The sequence below is a fragment of the Bubalus kerabau genome, chromosome 6 (assembly GCF_029407905.1).
Source record: "Bubalus kerabau isolate K-KA32 ecotype Philippines breed swamp buffalo chromosome 6, PCC_UOA_SB_1v2, whole genome shotgun sequence".
NCBI classification, from domain to species: Eukaryota; Metazoa; Chordata; class Mammalia; order Artiodactyla; family Bovidae; genus Bubalus; species Bubalus kerabau.
The window spans coordinates 80,985,870-80,998,718 of NC_073629.1; the positions used below are offsets into that span (position 1 = coordinate 80,985,870).

Sequence of the window (12,849 nt, forward strand, 5' to 3'; positions counted from 1 at the left end):
TTAGACAAAACACATCGGCCAACAGATTGACTTCTACTCACTGTGTGCCAGGAACTTTTCTACCTAATTCTTCATTTGATAATTAACACCAACCCTAGGAGACAGGTATACTGTTAACCTATTTACAGAAAATGGGTACAGACTGAGTGTGATGAATGAAAGTCTCCCAAAGGCCAATAAGCAGTAGGGCCAGGACTCACAAGCCTGTTCTCCTATTTCCCAGCCTGTGGGTGGAGGAACCTCCTGCCAGGTCCTGCTCTGGAGGCCCAGGGTGGGGCCAGCGTTGGTGGCTATTAACGGCACTCTTGGAAGTTGTACAAAAGGTCACGGTTTATATTTTGGCCCCAGGCTGTTCCTGGAGGAAGATACAGCGGGTTGCTGTTCAGAGAATAAGAGGATTGTCTCCTGGGGCCCAGGAAGTGCCTCTGCTGTGTTGGGCCAAGTAGCTTTTTGTTTCCTCTGGAGGCCTGACAGGCCCAGGCCCTGAGAGATGTGAGCTGCTGGGGCCCCTTTGCTGTTGTCCCACCCGAGCCCCCCAGAGGACTCAGACCGGCATCACTGCAGCCCCAGGGAGGGTCATGCTAACCTCCCGCTTCCCCCTTCAGGGCGAGCACCTTGGGAGAGGCACGCGGACACACATCTACTCTGGGACCCTCACGGATTACAAGGATGACGAAGGGACTTCTGAAGAGAAGAGGATAAAAGTCATCCTGAAGGTCTTAGACCCCAGCCACAGGGACATTTCTCTGGCAAGTGTCACCCTCATCGCCCTCCCCATCTCTGCAGCCAGCAGAGCACAGTGGGCTGAGAGGAACCCTTGCCCATTCTGGCCTTGTTTTCCAGTCAAGATTCCTTTCTTCAAATAGAATCTTGGGTTAACGCGGCACAGGAAACAAGCGAGGGAGTACAGATACGGTGGTTTGAGCAGTGAGTGCCCCCACCTTGGCCTGTCCCTCCCTGTCTGTCCCACTCTCTCCCGTGTCCTCCTAGAGGTCCACGTGGCGGCTTGTGGAGCCTTGGACACTAGCTGAGCGGTCTCAAAAGCCCTGATGCAGCCCAGGCTGTCACCCAGAGTCTGGAAAAGTAAAGCCCAGAGGAGTCAAATGACTGACCCACAATTCCCACATCCTGTTAGAGACAAAGCCGAGTCTTGACAGACATCTGCTGCCTTGGTTTTCCTTTTATTCTAATATAGTGTCAAACGTTGTTACTTCGCAACCTTTGAAGGAAGCAGCAGTGGACATGAATATCCAATGAGGAAGTTGCTGCCAGCCTAGCCCACCAGCCCAGCACTGTGTCCTATGGGGTTTTCTACCTAAGTCCTATGTCCCAGCCAGGTGACCCTCACAGTAGAGGCTTGGCTGTGCCTCCGGGCAGTTGAGGCCAGGCCTTTGGACGAGGACAGTGGTGAGCTTCCCTGGGACCCACTGCCTTCCCTCTCAGCTGAGCCACTTCAGGGTCAGGCCAGTGGAGGCCTGCCCTTGACATGTCTTTGTCCTGTTCTCCCACAGGCCTTCTTTGAGGCAGCCAGCATGATGAGGCAGGTCTCCCACAAACACATCGTGTACCTCTATGGGGTTTGTGTCCGAGACGTGGAGAGTAAGTGTTTCTCTTTGGAAGGGGAGGGTGGTCCTGGCCGGGGAGCATGGCTGCTGTGAAGATAACTGGGAGCTGACATCTACTTCATGTTGCTCAGGCTTCTTGCTTTTCTTTTTGTAATCAAGGAATGCAAAGAGCTGAGCAGGTCACTTGCTTAAGCTAGTAATGGAATGGAAGTAAATCTCATTTGTTTTTCATTGATTTCTTGAATGTTTACTTCTGGCCAGCTCTGGGTCCCACACTGGAAGTGGGGAGTGGGTGGGCTGAGTTCATCGCTCAGAGAGTCAGAGTAGAAGGAGCGTCAGGCAGGGCTTGAACCCAAGCCTGTCCGACTCGGAAGCACTGTGCCACTTGCACTGTCAAGCTGAGTACCAGTCAGTAAGCCAGGCTCTCGTGAGGGAATCGGGGCGAGTGCTGTCCCAGATGGACGTCGGGTTGCAGATGTGGCTGTTTTTGTGTTTGTAGATATCATGGTGGAAGAGTTTGTGGAGGGGGGACCCCTGGATCTCTTCATGCATCGGAAAAGTGACGTCCTCACCACACCCTGGAAGTTTAAAGTTGCCAAACAGCTGGCCAGCGCCCTGAGTTACTTGGTAAGTATGTTCTGATGTCTGTGGTCTCAGCCAAGAACCAGAACGTCCTAGTAGGGCAGGCAGGAGGGAGGTACTAACCAAGCAGACTGGAGGGCCCGGGCTGTGTGCCTTTGTACAGGTGTGCCTGGTGATTAGTGAAAACCACCGTCTTGGGCTGTTCTGTGTGCTTACGTATGGATCCTGCTTAGAGGGAAATTTTAGCCCTTCAGAAGACTGACTTGGGTACTGCATTGTATGGTGAGAGTAGAAATATTATAGTACTTGCTGAATGAGTGAATGAATCTGTTGGGATCAGCAGTAGCTCACATTTATTGAGTGCTTACCATGCTTCAGCTGTGCATGTGTTTTTAGGCTCTCACCACTTTAAGTCTCACAAAAGCCTTATGAAGCCTGCCCACGGCGCCCCCCCTCCCCCACCCTAGTCATCCCTGTTTCCCTGATGAGGGAAATAGAGCAGAGGGATGTTATAGAACGTGCCCAAGTTGCACAGATCATCCGTGGGAGCTCTTGGCTGCCCGGGTCTGGCTGGGGCTGGGGGGGATGTGGGTTACGACCCGAGGGCTGGAAACAGGAGGGGGCTCGGGAAGGAGGGGAGCAGCACTGCCATTTCTGCTGAGTCAGCCTTTTCACTCCGCAGGAGGATAAAGACCTGGTCCATGGAAATGTGTGCACTAAAAACCTCCTTCTGGCCCGCGAGGGCATCGACAGTGAGTGCGGCCCCTTCATCAAGCTCAGTGACCCTGGCATCCCCATCACTGTGCTCTCCAGGCAAGGTGCGCTCCCCCTCCCTCCCATCTCCTCCCCGCCCCCTGCAAGCAGGTCCAGGCCAGCTGGGGAGGGGCTGGGCTGGGGTTCTCTCTCCTTTTAGAAAGCATACTTCTGCAAAAGGTGTCTGTTGCTCCTGCCCAGCCCTTGGGGGCAGAGGAGATGCTGTGTGGGGGAGGGTTGGTCTCTGACCTCAAGGAGCTGTCTGTGCAGTAGAAGAAACCACTTGGCCAAGATATATCTGGTCCTTGTGATGAAGGAGCTTGTTTGAGGTGCAGGGGTAGCACCTTGCTCAGAGGGAGGCTGTGGGGCCTGGGTGGTCAGAGGGGTGTCAGGAGGAATAGGCCCTGGGTCCTCCCTGTGTTCCTTTTGAAATCCCCTGTAGCGAGTGAGCAGTTTGGGGAGGTGCCTTAGCATTGCTGAGGCATCTTGTCTTTGAATGAGTCACCCTGAGCCGACAACTCCAGAGGAGTGGGCAGACCCGTCAGCTGAAATGCTACGCAGCACCGCACAGCTCGTGCTCTGTCTCTAGGCCCATGTGGGGTCCCAGAGCGCCCCTGGGCCTGGTGCCCCCCACTTGCCATGGCCTGTGGTCTTCAGCAGTGAGAGTTTTGCTCAGTCATTCAGTCAAGGAATGGACTGAGTTTAGAAGGAAACCAGGATGAAGGACAGGCCTCACAAATAAGACCCAAATCATCCACTCTTTGGAAGGGGAGCAGGGAGCATCCTTTGGCACCTTTTGACACTTACTGTCTGGCCATCGTCCAGCAGTCCTGAGATGGACCCAGCTCTGAATCTGTCGGGGGTCCTATTATCAGCAAGGGTCTGAGACACAGACGCCGGTGACTCTAGAACAAGTAGAGAAGCCTGGGGATGCCGCGAGAGGGGCCAGTAAAATGCTGTGAACATTCAGAGGAGAGAGACGACATCCGGGGGGCCCAGAGAGTGAATCAGCAAGGAGGTGGGTTTCATCTGGGCCTTATAGGCCAGTGAGGTGAGCCGGCAGCAAGGCGACAGTAGGCACACGGTCCTAGGGCCGGCCTGCCCTTGTCTGTCAGGAGGAAGGACGTGAGAAGGCGGGAAGGAGGGCCAGCAGGCCTGAGCATCACTGCCCAGCTCAGGAGTGGCTTCTTGCCTATTTCCATCAGGGGCTGAGAGGCTGCTCCAGGAGGCCACTGAGCTTGTTCAGGGCCATTTCTGTGGACGTGGCAGGGGGTCCAAACAGCTTATTGGCCTTGGTCAGCAGCTGGGTGCAAGAGATGTATGACTTCTTTTGTTCTTTCTCAAATGAAAGAAAACCCACGTTAGAGAAGTGTGACATTGGATGGTGCAGAGTATGGGGGGAAGGGAGGTTAGCCTGTGCCCACTCTGCATGTGTTGGCCTCTTCTCCCTGGCCTTCCCTTTCTTAACCCTTTGTCCATGTGACCTCCTCCACTCGGGGGTGCCTTGCTGTTTTTGAAGCCAAAGCTTCAGAAGATCGGCTCCCACACCCTCCTGGGGAGTCTTTGTTAAACAGACACATCTGCAGGCCCTGTCTCAGACAGGTGCATCAGAAGGGCCAGGGCTGAGGGGCTGGAAAACTGCCCCTTTAACAAGCTTTCCGTAGGCCCAGTCCAGCCACGGCCTACATTTGGAAAACACTGCTTGAAGGCATTTCTTTGTTAACTTCCAGTTCTTGCTGCAGTGGTGATCCACTCCCCAGGTATTGCAGACACTGATCTGTGAACGCCTCTTGGCTTTTCCAGAGTGCATAGAGCGAATCCCCTGGATCGCTCCCGAGTGTGTTGAAGACTCCAAGAATCTGACTGTGGCTGCTGACAAGTGGAGCTTTGGAACCACACTCTGGGAAATCTGCTACAATGGCGAGATCCCCTTGAAAGACAAGACACTGATTGAGGTGAGCGCCTGCTTTCCAGTTGGGAGCTGAGTTAGGGCCCCTTGAACGCTCAGGGGCGTCTCAGGAATTATCAGGAAACCCCACACTGTGAGAGGAGACGTTCACGGGTTTGACTCTCCTCCATAGGCTTACTGGCTGTGTAACCTCACACGTTAGTTTCTTTGGGCCTGGATTCATCATCTATGAAATGGAGATAAAGAATACCTACTTTGCAGGGTTGTTACGACGATTAATCAAATAATGCACATAGAGTGCCAGGTATATAATACGAGCTCAGGAGCTGATTCTAGCATCTCAAGATTAACACACAAGTATTCATGAGTCCCTCCTGTGTACCAGGCATTGTCCTAAGTTGAAGCTAGGGGTTCACAATGAAAGAGACACAGGCCTTACCTGCCCGTAGTGACCTTAGGGTCTAGAAGGAGAATTGGGCTAAAATAGCAGTAAGGATCTGAAACCATCACCCAAAGAGCCATGCGTGTAGGGTAGGGTAGTGTCATTACTCTTGTTTTACAGGTCAGGTAACCGAGATGCAGGTGGCTCCTGGCCTGGGTTCCTCAGCTAGGGTGCACAGCTTCAAGGCTGACTCTTGCTTGTTCACTTGCAGAGAGCTCATAGAGCTTTCTAACTCTAAAGGGGTACTGCAGTAGCAGTTACAGTGAAGGACCACTGATCCCGACTCAGTGATTTGCTTTCTGGAATGTGCCGTGTGTGTTTAGCGGGGCAGGCGTCACTTGTAGCTGAGAGGGAATGATCCAAGTCCAGGGGAAGGTGGCGTTTCAGACGTCTACAGGAAGCAGTAAGTGGTTCCATTTGCCTGGAGTGTGGAGAGGAGTGACAGGTGAACAGGTGGGAAGGGTTGTGTGAGGTCAGGTTTCTAGAGGCCCTGAATGCCGGGGTGTTGTGGGACGGTGAAGGGCTTGGAGGCTGGGCCGGCATGGTGCGCTTAGACGGTAGTTAGATGGACAGGCTGAGGAGACGGCAGGGCACTGAGTCCCCTGCGGTGCTCAGTGGTGAGAGCCTGAGCCAGGAAGTGGCAGTGGGGATTCAGTGTGGAGGGTGCGCTTGGGGGAGATACCAAAGAGGCTAAAGAACCTCTAACCAGTTAATCTTCTGACAGATGAATGTGGTGCAAGACTTGGGCAAGAGGAGTTAAGCTAAAACCCATGGAGAAATCAGCACCTCTGTAGATCTGCTATTTGGAATTTTCAGGCAGGACTTTTGGGAGTAATTTTAACTTCCTTGGAAACAAAACAGCATACCATTTGCTGCCAGTATTTTTGAGCACCTTGTGTTTACCTGGGGCTGAGTAGAATATGGAGACAGGGTAAGCAAAGGTCTGCACTGGAGCCTAGAAGAGTGAGCGATACTCCAAGGCAGGGGCAGCCCTCAGCTCCCTCATTCTCTCCCTTTTCCTCCTCTCCTCTGGAGCCTAACTCCCCACCCCTACACCAGGATCCACAGGGACCACAAGAGAAACCAGTACACTTGAGATTCAGCTACAGACCAGAATCTGGTCTGTAGTAAATTTACTGAATTTTTTTAATGATTTAAATAAATCAATCATTTGTTTCAGAATTTTAAAGTAGTAACCACTTGATGAGAATTTGGGAAATAGAGAAAACTATTTTTAAAAAAGAAAATATTAATCACTATATTCCAGTCACCCTTGACTAATATTTAACACTTTGGCATATTGTCTTCCTGTCTGTTTTTATCAATTTTTTAAACAAAATTGGGACCATGCTGAATCGTTTTCATTTAATGTAATTTCCTATATGATTAAATTGATTTAAGAGTTCATTGTTTCATTAAATTCTAATGTACTTAATTTAACTAAAATTAGATACTTGGCCTTGAGGTTGTTTTCATATTTGTAATGTTCTGTTGAATTTTGCAGGGAATATCTTGAAATATAAATCTTTATTTATATCTGACTTATTTGTGAGTCATTCCGTAGTTGCAATTAAGAGTCAAAGAGTTTGAAGAATCTGAAGATTTCTACACATGTTGCCAAGTCATATTCTAGAAGGTTGCATGACTTTGCAAGAATACAGCTTATTTGGGACTGGGTAGGATATACTGCGTATTTTCCTTGAATTCAGACTATTTTTGTATCAGGACTAAGATTTTCCACAGCTGTGAAAAAAGGCAACAGCAGCGCTCACATTTATGAAGTCTACCCTTAAGCAGAGCTGTTGGGAATTAAATTAGGGATTGTTAGGTAACTCTTTCTGACCTGGGGTTAAAAGGTTTGTGGGTGGTTCCTTTGGTTTCTTCAACGTGGTCCTCTTCTTTGCAGAAAGAGAGATTTTATGAAAGCCGGTGCAGGCCAGTGACCCCGTCTTGTAAGGAGCTAGCTGACCTGATGACCCGCTGCATGAACTACGACCCCAACCAGAGACCCTTCTTCCGGGCCATCATGAGAGACATCAATAAGCTGGAGGAGCAGAGTAAGACTGCCTTAAGTTGTTTAACCAAGACCAGCCAGGGCCTGGGGGAGGGGGTAACAACTTGAAGCCTGGAGGGGCATTCACTCCTTTTTAACATGTTTTCTCTCTTCTGTTAGATCCAGACATTGTATCAGAAAAAAAGCCAACAACTGAAGTGGATCCCACACATTTTGAAAAGCGGTTCTTAAAGAGGATCCGTGACTTGGGAGAGGCAAGTTTCACTCCTGACCATTCACCTCTCTGGACATCTAGAGCCATTCTCCATTCTCTCTTGTTTCAGGTCAAAGTTTATAAAAGGGAGCATCTTCCAGTGTTTTCTCAGGGATTGTGTGTTTCTCCATCTGACAAAGAGTGGCAGCGTGCACATGCCTGCCTGTTCATGCACACAGGACATTAGTCAGCACCCTCAGGAGCTGCAGCTGTCCCTTTTTTTTTTTAATAAGGGACAGAGAATATAAAGGGAGAGGCCTAGGGGATGGGTATAGATACGGTAGAAATAGAACAATCGCTGCCTCTGACTTTTTTTGGGAATATGTATCCTGTGAGGCTGCTTAAATGAACGGTGGATTTACTTCACAGAACACTGAAATAGAATGCTAGCTTTTCTTCAGGACCTTGAATGGCAGTTCCCTAACAGTAAATGTGACTAGAGAAGCTACTGGATTTGCATCTTCATACAGATTTCCTGTAGTTTATAAAGACTGTCCCATCTCGGGTGCCCTGTGCAAGGCCGGGTGCTGGCACTCAGCAGGCAGTGGTCCCGCTTCCTCACAGCATCCCTGGGTTCACCACCAGTGTGTACACGAGCACCTCTGGAGCCAGCTCGGAAGACTGGGTGACCAGGCCCACCTCACTAGTAGGTGGCTTAGCTGGGCTCTAATGCCCATCTTCTGAAGACTCATGCCTTGCCTTCTGTAGCCACATTGTGGTGCCTCCTGTGGCGTGGACCCAGGGCTGTCAAAGATGCCATGGTTGCACCACCTGACACTTCTACTTCCTTGTGAGTTACACGTTCACGGAAACTAGGATTGATGTGTTGGTTCACCAGTCACCAGAGCCTTTTCTTGTCTTAGCGCAATAATAGAAGAAGGGATGGCATGTTAGCTAAGGGGGGAAGGGCACAGGGAGTAGGAAGAGACCAGGTTAGAGCTTGTTACCTGCGGGTCAGGCTGTGTGTGCCCTCCCCGGCCTTCAGAGGAGCAAGCCTCATCTTTGAGTGTGTCCTGCTGACCCAGGCTGGGGCCTCTCTGATCAAGCATGTGCATCTTTCTCTCCAGGGCCACTTTGGGAAGGTAGAGCTCTGCAGGTATGACCCTGAGGGGGACAATACAGGGGAGCAAGTGGCTGTCAAATCCCTGAAGCCCGAGAGTGGAGGGAACCACATCGCTGATCTGAAGAAGGAGATTGAAATCTTAAGAAATCTTTATCATGAGAACATTGTGAAGTATAAAGGCATCTGCACAGAAGACGGTATGTTATGCAAAATGTGGCTTGTTTAAAGACTAAACGGCTGTCTGGGGTCACATAAAGGCTAGCGCCGAGCAGCCCATACCCTCAGCCTCATCTGGGCTGCCTGAGTGCTAGCTGATAACTGCCAGAGCTCTAGGACTTCCAAGCCATACGCACCGTCAGATCCCTCAGCAGCTGCAGAGCTTCCGAGAAGACTACCCAGCGTCCCTCCTAGGCAGGGATGATTCCAGCATTGTTTCTTTAGGTGGCTACTACACGCACACTGGGGATTAGATTTCCCCTGTCCCAATACTCAGCACGCTAGGCCAGATGAAACTGACACCCACTCCTCTCCTTTATCTGCTTTTCTGATCCAACATTAGGCAGGGCATTTAGTTTTCTGGTTGTCTAAATCTAAGTGGCAAGTAGTGTTTACTAGTAAATGTATCTTTTTTACAAGCCACTACAGCACTCATGTTATTGTACTTTAAAATTTGTAGTGAAAATGATGTGGCTCATGATTTTTTAAAATCATTTGCCGAGTGCTTTGCAGAACACAACGTTGTCTGAGTGAATGGTGACAACCCTGGGGTAGGTACCCTGGTCACTCCTGAGGATCCCAAGTCTCTGGAACCTCTGGGGTTAAGCAGAGGTTAACCTGTGGTTGCCTGTGGTTTCAGGGTCGATGCTGAAGTCAGTTCAGGTCCTCTGTCTCCAGAGCCTGTGCCCTGTACTCTTCCTTCATTTGACTGCCTTGTACTGATGGGTTAGATTGAGGGCAGGAAAAGAGGGCGACAGAGGGTGAGATGGTTGGATGGCAGCACTGATTCAGTGGACATGAACTTGGACAAACTCTGGGAGATAGTGAGGGGCAGGGAAGCCTGACACGCTGCAGTCCATGGGGTTGTGAAGAGTTGGACACGAGTTGGCGACTGAACAACAACTGATGGGTTTTTTTCCCCCCCCAAACAGGTGGAAATGGTATTAAGCTCATCATGGAGTTTCTGCCTTCAGGGAGCCTTAAGGAATATCTTCCAAAGAATAAGAACAAAATTAACCTCAAACAGCAATTAAAATATGCCGTTCAGATTTGTAAGGTAAAAAGGGAAAAAAGAAAAAACATGGTAAAAATTTAAAAATCAGGCAGTCTGTCCTGAGTAATTGGTTTGTAATTAGGCTACATGTGGGAAACTTTCTGATAATTATACTGTTTATTTTGTTCTGCTTGATGTGGATTGAAATTAGCCTCTACTAAAAAAGTGATGGTTTCTTTAAATATGAATCAGGTTGGTCTTACTATTTTTGCATAAAAGTGAAAACAAACAAAGTGATACCTGAATGAAATGACATTTGTGTCTTTGTGCGTGTTACAAAGCGGCAGACACCAAATCCCGCCTGATTCACTGTCAGCAGCGCGCTCTGCCTTGCTTCTCTCCCGCAGGGGATGGACTATCTGGGTTCTCGGCAGTACGTTCACCGGGACTTGGCAGCAAGGAACGTCCTCGTGGAGAGTGAGCACCAGGTGAAAATCGGGGACTTCGGCCTCACCAAAGCCATCGAAACCGATAAGGAGTACTACACAGTCAAGGACGACCGGGACAGCCCCGTGTTTTGGTAACTGAGTCAAACAGATTCCCTCAGCGCTTCAGAGGGCTTCCTCTGTCCTGACAGGTCCTTTTTAGATATGTTAAATTCTTTTATTAGTCCAGATTAGAAAAGACTTAGCTCATTTGGAATTGACTAATTTTTGCCTTCAAGAAACAGCTCTTAAGCTGTTTCACTGAAAGCCACATACACGGCAGTGTCTGAGTTTCAAAGACAACATCTTCCAACGAAGAAACCTAACAGCAGTCAGCATCTCTGTCTTCCCTTGAGAAGGCATTCCTCCGACAGTTCTTGAAACTGTTAGCAGCCAGAGTAGTCACAGCCATGCAGAGGAAGCATGGAGGGCAAGTATGAGTGGACGAGGAGGCTTTGGCAGATTCAGGGAGAACTCAGAGCAGAGGAAAATCCATGGGAGGTCCTGGTTGGAAGGCCGCACCCCGACTTCGACCCCTCTCAGTCTGGAACACTGTCCAAGGGGGAAGCTGCTAAGTCTGCACTCTGCCCTGTCCTGTAGAACTGACCAGCACTGCGGGTGCATCGTACATGGGCGAGCTGGGTCTCTCCCAGCCAAGGACGCCAAACCTCCATTTATTCATTGCACATTCAATGGATACATGAATTCACTTATTCAAAGGACTACCTAGGAAGCCCCTGCTTTGTGCCAGGTACTAGAGATTCGAGGGTAGATAAGATGAGCGAGTTTAGACTTTAACGGGTGAGGCAGCTAGTTTCATGGTGCCATAATCATAGAAGTGTTCGGGCTTGGTTTTTCTGGAAGTTCTGTTAGGCTAAGTCCTTAAAAGATTCCTGGAGGGTTGTAAAGATGGGTAGAAGGAGGCATGTGTGTGATGACAAGAGTGAGACAGAGCAGTGGCTGTCCCAGGAACTGGAATCAGCTCAATGTGCCTGGATGATAAAAGGTCTCTGCAGTTGCTAAGGCAATGCCCTAGACACTTGAGTTTTGGAGCTGGGGTTTTGGGGTGCTGTTAGAAGGATTAAGGATGGGGCTTCTGTTTAAAAAGATCACTATGGGAAGGAGAGGAGCAAGATTGAAACCGGGAGTCTGATTTGGCAAGGGGCATTGATGGCATGAACTAGGGCTATGATTTGGATTATCCAGTGATGGTGGGGTTTAGGAGCAGTGAGTAGGTTTGAGAAGTATTTCTGAGACCAGATATGGGAGTATCTCAATTTCTGGCTCAGGCAGTGGGTAACATTCACCAAAGCAGCAGATACTGTAAGAGGACTGGGCAGTTAGGTCACTACTCACTCACTGTGACCTTGCAGGCAGATAAAATCTGGGCCTGTGGTCATCGCCTCCTGCCACACCCCTCCCCAGGGAGAGCCTGTGCTGCGTGAACTGAGGGCCCACAGGGATACTGTTCACGTCAGGTGTGCACCGGGGCAGCATATGTGTGACTAACATATAGCATACACTTACGTGTCTTTGAATGTTATATTCTAAGAAGTCAGCTCTCTAAGCTGAGTTACTCTCATGTTTTTTGGTATGTCCTTCCCAGGAAATGAAGTTTCATGTTCTGCTCTCTTTCAGGTATGCTCCAGAATGTTTAATTCAGTGTAAGTTCTATATCGCCTCTGATGTCTGGTCTTTCGGAGTGACTTTGCACGAGCTGCTCACTTACTGTGATTCAGAGTCCAGTCCCATGGCCGTAAGTCACACTTGTCCTTTGTTTGAATCTGGCCCCCAGTGAAAACGTGTCCATCCCTCTGCTTTGTAAGTTTGGTTCATAAAGAATCAGTGTGTTGTAATGGAAAGGAAAAGCGTCTTGGACTTTGAGTTACTAAGGAGAAAAGCCCTGTTTGTTTTCATTTCCAATTCTAGAAATCCTACTTTAACCTCTCTGGAGTTCATATAAATATGTGCAAAAAGTAAAATATTTCATTTGATTTTTATTTTTCATAGTTGTTCCTGAAAATGATAGGCCCAACTCATGGTCAGATGACGGTAACAAGACTCGTGAACACATTAAAAGAAGGAAAACGCTTGCCGTGTCCACCGAACTGTCCAGATGAGGTATTTATGGGCCATTTCGCAGTAATAAAACTGTTTTCACTGCTTGCATTTTAAAATAGATTTCTGATGCTGAATTTCGGCCACCTGAGAAAACCATCCTTGGGGCAAATGACAACCACACACTGTTCAAAGGAAGGAATTCCCTTCAATAGTAGGCTTACCTCAGTGAGCACCCGAAAGGAGCATATTTTGATGTTACCTTATTGTGACAATCAGTTTTCTGTATTTCTAACTGAACTGCTTTAAGACTAATTATTTAGACTATTTAAATACATTGAATAGTATGTATGAGCCAAAGAATGTAGCAGCCAGTATGGAAATCTGTAGTCTAAACTGAGCTATAACATCACCCTTAAATTGGCTTACAGTAATTTGTGACCTGGATTTTTTGCAAGGTCAGTTAAGCCATGAACTTCTCAAATATTAAAATACTTATAATATTAAATATTACT

At 48.8% G+C, this 12,849-nt stretch overlaps 1 protein-coding gene across 5 annotated transcripts in view; it reads left to right on the plus strand.

The window, feature by feature from the left end:
• JAK1 (Janus kinase 1) overlaps positions 1–12,849 on the plus strand; it is a 135,534-nt gene that overhangs the window by 121,078 nt on the left and 1,607 nt on the right. For all 5 annotated transcript variants that reach the window (XM_055585583.1, XM_055585581.1, XM_055585584.1 and 2 more), the window contains 12 exons: positions 606–749; positions 1,512–1,599; positions 2,065–2,192; positions 2,830–2,965; positions 4,704–4,855; positions 7,158–7,308; positions 7,425–7,519; positions 8,586–8,778; positions 9,730–9,854; positions 10,199–10,371; positions 11,915–12,032; positions 12,287–12,397. In XM_055585583.1, the coding sequence (XP_055441558.1) occupies positions 606–749; positions 1,512–1,599; positions 2,065–2,192; positions 2,830–2,965; positions 4,704–4,855; positions 7,158–7,308; positions 7,425–7,519; positions 8,586–8,778; positions 9,730–9,854; positions 10,199–10,371; positions 11,915–12,032; positions 12,287–12,397 (1,614 nt within the window). The remainder of the gene's footprint in view (positions 1–605; positions 750–1,511; positions 1,600–2,064; positions 2,193–2,829; positions 2,966–4,703; positions 4,856–7,157; positions 7,309–7,424; positions 7,520–8,585; positions 8,779–9,729; positions 9,855–10,198; positions 10,372–11,914; positions 12,033–12,286; positions 12,398–12,849) is intronic.